Source organism: Electrophorus electricus, chromosome 15, assembly GCF_013358815.1.
Source record: "Electrophorus electricus isolate fEleEle1 chromosome 15, fEleEle1.pri, whole genome shotgun sequence".
Lineage (NCBI taxonomy): Eukaryota > Metazoa > Chordata > Actinopteri > Gymnotiformes > Gymnotidae > Electrophorus > Electrophorus electricus.
In genome coordinates, this window is record NC_049549.1 from 2517000 (window position 1) to 2523373 (window position 6374).

At 50.0% G+C, this 6374-nt stretch overlaps 1 protein-coding gene across 2 annotated transcripts; it reads left to right on the forward strand.

Moving 5' to 3' along the window:
* The first annotated feature begins 274 nt into the window (after positions 1 to 274).
* si:dkey-118k5.3 (NLR family member X1) lies at positions 275 to 5165 on the forward strand. Of its 2 annotated transcripts, none has more exons than XM_027029052.2 (7): positions 275 to 2815; positions 3204 to 3626; positions 3745 to 3831; positions 3935 to 4018; positions 4092 to 4196; positions 4322 to 4405; positions 4500 to 5165. In XM_027029052.2, exons 1-7 carry the CDS (start codon positions 978 to 980, stop codon positions 4591 to 4593), a joined length of 2715 nt encoding a protein of 904 aa, XP_026884853.2. In that variant the 5' UTR covers positions 275 to 977; the 3' UTR covers positions 4594 to 5165. The 2 variants fall into 2 exon arrangements, with proteins under 2 accessions (XP_026884853.2, XP_026884854.2); XM_027029053.2 differs by having other exon boundaries at positions 4113 to 4196.
* Positions 5166 to 6374: the final 1209 nt, after the last annotated feature.

Sequence of the window (6374 nt, forward strand, 5' to 3'; positions counted from 1 at the left end):
TTGTGCTGTATTGGCATGACAAATGTTATTTGTTTTGCCACAGCTCTGATGAAGAAATTAACATGGCAAACGTTTTTAATTTTATATATAATGTTAATTTGTAATGCTCATTTTCTCTCCATCGCTTTTGCTTTGTCTATCCAGTTATCTAAGTGTTATTTTGTATCATATAGCGGCGCTATTAGGCGGTTATTACTAGAGCTTGTAATAACAGACATTATTACTGCAGAATGATGACTTTATTGTCTGACCCCCTTCACAGAGCATACTGTGTTACGTCATACTGTGGTTATGTTGAATTTCGACTATTTGGTACTTAATATATGTGGCAATTTCGGGCGGCTGGTGATCTACAGCACACATTTGGCAGACCAGAGGAAGTTCATTCGAGGGCGGAAACCTCGCGCCAAGAGCTCTTGCCAAATAGCTGATTACCGAAGGCTGCATGTGTAGACTCGCGCAGACGTTGTCTACGCGTGCAATAAAGATCCGGTTAATATAGCCACAGTGTCGACCGATTCTGTTAATCTTTAAGAAACTTATTCGGTCTTTTTACGCGCACGATATTGTCTTCGAATTCTGTGTGTTTTAGAAAGGGCACGCGCGCGTGAGGTTTCGGTTTTATTGCGCGGCGGAATCGCTCGCGCTACGCGTTTCCCGTTCAGCGGAGCCGCGCTTACCGCTGTGTGCGAAGTCGACGGGAAGCGTGCTGTGATGAGTAGACTGCTGCTTGCATGGTGCATCGATTAGACTGCAGACGTGCTATCGAAATGTCACTGAACACATCAGGTCAAATCCCCTGAGCCCATCGGGGTTTAACGCAGGAGGCTGTTGGCTCGCGACATTTTAACTTTTATCACCTACTTACACCGGAAGAAGCAACTCAACTGGGGGACATAAGGTTTCCGCGAAGGGGAAAAGGACTGACTGGCGTGACGTTTATAGTCTTTACAGTAAATCTACCTTTAGAAAACCCAATGGCTGTTGGACCATGCAGCGTGGAAATGCAACACCGTCGTGTGGAGTTCGTGGAAAACCTGAGCAAGCACGTGAGTCATCTTCTGGAGCTCCTCTTCAATATAGGAGCGATAACGGAGGAGGATGTGAGTTTTATTAGAGGTGGCGGAAGCCAGGGGGAGCGGGACTGCATGAGAACCCTGCTGGACGTTCTGCACGGGAGAGGGGAGGAGGCGTGCCGTGCCTTTCTGTTCTTCCTCCCTAACTTTCAGGAGCTGCCCGCGCGCGGAGTGGCGAACCTCGTCGCCAAGGACACTTTTTTGGATCATCTCCGAAAGCACAAGGGCATCCTCGCCAGACAGCACGGTCCCACTGATTACTTTAGCATGATGACACACGCATCGGAGCTCGAGGAGACGGACCGCTTCACCGACATTACGTTCTCCAGACAAGCACATCGCCTGATACCGCTGCAGTGTCAGCACGAGGCGGCGGTGGTGGGCGAGTCATTCCGGACTCGCAGGAGCGAGGCACACACACAGGCCAAGACTTGCACTTTTATTGACGTGTATCGCGGTTTGATCGCCGCCTCGGGAGGGGTCGTGACCCTGCTGTCAGGGGTCGCGGGGAGCGGCAAAACTACGGTGATAAGGCAACTGGTCCGGGACTGGGCCGCAGACCCGGACGCCCAGAAAATCGTCCTGTCCTTGTCTTTCCGTGAGCTGAATTTGATAACGGAGACTCGGAGTCTTCAAGGGCTCCTCTCCGATCACTACAGCCACCTGAAACCCATCCTGCCCGAGTTACTGACCACAAAGCAAAGCCAGGGTCTGCTTATTCTGGATGGACTCGATGAGTTCTCCTTCCCCTTGGACTTCGAGCACACCTCTAAGTGCTCGGATCCGGAGCGGGAGCTGTCAGTGGGGGCTATGGTGGTGAACCTGTTGAAGGGTAACCTGTTGCCAGGCGTCGACATCCTCCTCACCTCTCGACCCCACGCCATAAGCAAAGTGCCCCAGCTCTTGGTGGGCCAGTTCTACAGTGTGCTGGGCTTCTCTCCAGACCAGCAGAGGGCGTACTTCCAGCGAAGCTGCGTCTCTGGCGGGGCGGCGGACTCCCTGTGGGGCTTCGTGTCCTCCCACAAACCCCTTCGGCTCATGTGCCACATCCCTGCCTTCTGCTGGATCGTGTCCACTGCCATACATGCCGGGGCCTTCTGCCTCTTCCCTGGGAGCGTCTGCGGGGAGGTGGCGGGACCCGAGTGCCTCGCTGCAGAGCCCAACGCCGTGACGCCGGTCTCCTCCAGGCCCATCACTGTCACGGAGATCTACTGCTGCTTTCTGAAATCCATAGTGGTGTTCCACATAGGTGGCTGCGTAGACGGGCTGCAGCTGGACAGGCTGCAGGACGCGCCCCGCATCCTGAAGAAGAGCAGAGCCGAGCTCCGCCGCCTGGGCGCCCTGGCCTTCAAGGGCTTGGTGGAGAGGCGGTTCCTCTTCGACAGCACGGACCTGGACGCCTTCTCTCTGAGCTGCAGCACAGTCTCGCGCGCCTTCCTGGTGGAGGTCACTAAGGAGGACCGTACCTCCCTCACCTATCAGAAGGGCTTCCACTTTGTCCACACCAGCGTGCAGGAGTTCCTGGCTGCCCTCTACTACGCCCTGGAGTCGTTCTCAGGTTCTGATCCGTTCTTGGGCCTCAAGCCTGCCACAGGTCTGCTTCCTCCAGCAGTGCGCACGTGGCTGGCGTCCGCGGCCATGAAACTGCGTCCGCCGCGCCGTGTCTTACGCACGCACGTGAAGAAGGCTCTGCACTGGGGAGAGCACCACCAGTCAGGACACATGGACCTCTTCTGCAGGTGCAGTGTGACCTGTGACCTTCACTGCTTTTGCCTAACACTTATGTGCATTTTTTAAGATCAAAGATGGAATTTTATTTTTTAGGTTTTATTTTTTAGACAGATTAAATGCATCTTAATTTGTGGAATTAAGGCTGAAACTGGCAAGGATTCCAGAGTCAATGAAGCCTATTAACTTGACAGGTGTAACATTTCATGGTTTCAGTACAAACTCCTTTTTGTTTTGGCAGTAACTCAAACATGCGTTTGCCCTTTTGCCTGAATTTATCATTTGATATTTATTGGTGCCACAAAAAACAAAACAAACAAAATGGACATTTTTTGGTCAATGAAATCTGTTCCGTCTTGAGTTTGAGCTCTCTCGTTTGCTCTGGTCTCTCTCCCACAGGTTCGTGTGCGGCCTGTTGGTCCCTAAAACGCGTTTCATCCTGGACGGTGTTTTCCCCGTCGAGCCGCAGCTCCGTGGGACGGCGTGTGAGCCGCCCGCATCCACCGCCCCTCCCTCTTTCCTGCAACTGCTCCGGTCCCGCCTCCTGGGTGGCGCCCTAAGCCCCGAGAGACAGCTGAACGTGTGCCACTGTCTGTACGAGGCTTGTGACCCCATGCTGCCTCAGCGCCTGCGGGCGTGGCTGGAGGTGCTGGCCCAGCATGCCGCGGGGCAGCCCAGTAACGTCAGCAGGGACTGGAGCGAGCTGGCCTTCCTGCTTCAGCTCAGCCCGGACCTCCAGGAGTTGAGGCTGGACGCGCAGGGCCTGGACGCCGAAGGACTGCGGAGGCTCCTACCTGTGCTGCCCCTATTCTCCACCCTCAGGTGACACTCCACCCACAGGGCGGTGTTGCCACCACCCAGCATGCCGCAGTGTCACTGCACGGGTCTCTGTGGTTAATGTTGGTGTGTTTAAGTGTTGGTGTTGGTTGCTTTCCCATAGCCTTGGGCAGAATCCTCTCGGACCTGAGGGAGCAGAGGTGTTGTCTCAAGCGCTGCGCAGTCCTGACTGCCATATTGAGAAACTGTGGTGAGTTAATAATGAAATTGTGGTTTCTGAGAAAGGTACCTGGTTCACAGCGAGATTTGTTGCCAAATCTGTGTGTGTGTGTGTGTGTGTGTGTGGGTGGCAGGGTGGTATCCACAGGCCTGGGTTGTGAGGGGTTCAGAATTTTGGCAGAGGGTCTCCACGACAACCATACAGTGGTGGACCTCAGGTAAGCAGCAGTAGGTGTGCCTCAGTTCAGCTGCTCAACAAACAGGCTTTTCTGCTTCGCTTTTACCATGTAGTTATGACGTACCTGTTGGCAGAATGGCAATCAATGGCATTGGTGACAACGGGGCAGCTCATCTCGCCAAACTGCTGAAGACCAATCGCACGCTGAGAGACATCAGGTAAGACAATACATGTCACTGTTGTGTGACCAGAGTCCAAAACGGCAAGGCTACCGGTACGATGAACACCCTCCTTCTACAGCTCCTGTGTAACACTCCTCTACATGACATCCATTACATTCCAGGCTCCGAGACAATTTGGTGACAGACAAAGGAGCAGAGCTTCTCGTGGAGGCTTTAATGGAGAACACCACCTTAGAGTACCTGTGGTGAGTCTGAGCCGTTAGTAACCAGACGAGTGTCCTGGTCACTCAGATCGTGTGAGGAGACCGAGACAGATGTCCTTTATTCTGTCTGTTGCAGGCTGTTTGACAACAAGCTGTCCAAGGAGTGCGTTCGACAGCTGAAGGAATTCTCAAAGAACAGATCTAACCTGGACATCAAAGTCTGCTACTGATCCCACATGGTGCAGTACTGGTGCAGTACTGCAGAATGGCTGTGTTGGTGACCATGAATTACTAAAGGACGATTTATCACACCAGGTCTGAGAGTGTGGGAGGTTTAACCTCTGACGGGAAGTACAATGAGGAAATTCACTGGACTTCACCGGATTTCACACATGTTGAGCTGCATGGGAAGAGCTACACATGCCAAACTCCCTTCCCACATCTTAGCTAATTTTGTCCAAGTTGGTAGATGTGAACTCTTATGAATGTGCAGTCATGTGACTCAGCTGAAGTTCCTGTTACTGAAGATCAACTCTCTCAGATTTCTGACAAAACACAACACACATGACTTTGAGCTGCTCAGTCTATCATAAACCAAACTTGAATTTGAATCTTTCACAATAATGTGAATTTTTATTGGATTGTTACTGTCATGGAGCATTTATACGGATGTTCTTCACCTGCTGTATACTTTGACTCCCTGGGCCATAATGCTGCAGCCAACTTGTGGACAAACACTTATACAGAGGCATTCAGTTTGCCATTAACCCTGTTACAATAAAATAGAATGTATTTATTTACACCTTTTACAATACTGGTATTATTTGTGTGCGTGTGTGTACGTGTGCGCGTGCGTGCGTGTGTGTGTGTGCGCGTGTGTGTGTCTGTGTGCGCGTGTGTGTGCGTGCGCGTGTGCGCGTGCGTGCGCGTGTGTGCGTGTGAGTGTGTGTGCGTGTGTGTGTGTATGTGAGAGATTTCAGTCCTTGCAGCAGTCATGTCCATTTACTCTTCTTCCTCATTCTATGAAATAACACTAATAATATAAAGCATTACTGTAAATTAGATTTTTAAATGCCCACATGAATAAAGTGAAGTAAGTCTAAATGACGTACTTTTAGCACATTAATGTTATTTTAATGTAAAGATTGTACAAATTCCAAAACTAAAATGACTGAACAAAAAGGAAAATGGCTGATACCTGATATTTCATTGCAAGGCCTCATTCAAACCAAGCACATACTTCTCTCCAGATCTCAGCTAAACATACTCCAGGACCCTTTAACCTAAATTCCTCCCTGTTCTTCAACACTGCCTGCAGTCCAAACACACTCCCCGGGTCTAGTTTGCCATCACAGGCTATTATCACAGGGTCTAGCTCACTATCACCTTCAAACACCTGCTAAATGACAGCTGTGTCATGATTCCACACTGCTTTCTGAAGAAAGGCTTCACTGTGTGTGGCTCACTTCCGTGTTTGGAGTACCTGGCATGATTAGTTTCACTTACCATCCCATTAAAAGAACACATAAGTGTTGAAGCACCGGAGGCGCAGTCCAGAGCGTCTGAAGGTCGTCTGTCATGGCATTTCACAAATCCTGATCTACAGGTCTACTCCCTTAATAGTAATCAGATTCATATGGATTACAGATGATCCTGAATTCTGAGTGTCAAGGTAATGACAAACCTGCCACCTGTTTTCAGGTTAGCACAAGAAAATGCACTTTCCACGTCTAATGTCCTAGCACACTGACTCAGTAGATCAAGCTGCAGTGTCACAAAATAGCCCTTTATGCAATTTGTGTTTTGATCTCATTTCAAGCCTCCCGCCATACCAAGAGACCAACTGCAAGATAGTTGTGTTCTCATTAGGGCAATATCTATTATCTGTGTAACATCAAAACTTCCCCCACATAGGAATTGAAGCAAATAGCATAATATAATATTTTCTTACATAAAGCCAATATTATTTAAAAGCAATTACTTTTGATGGTTGGCTATTTTAAAATAAAAT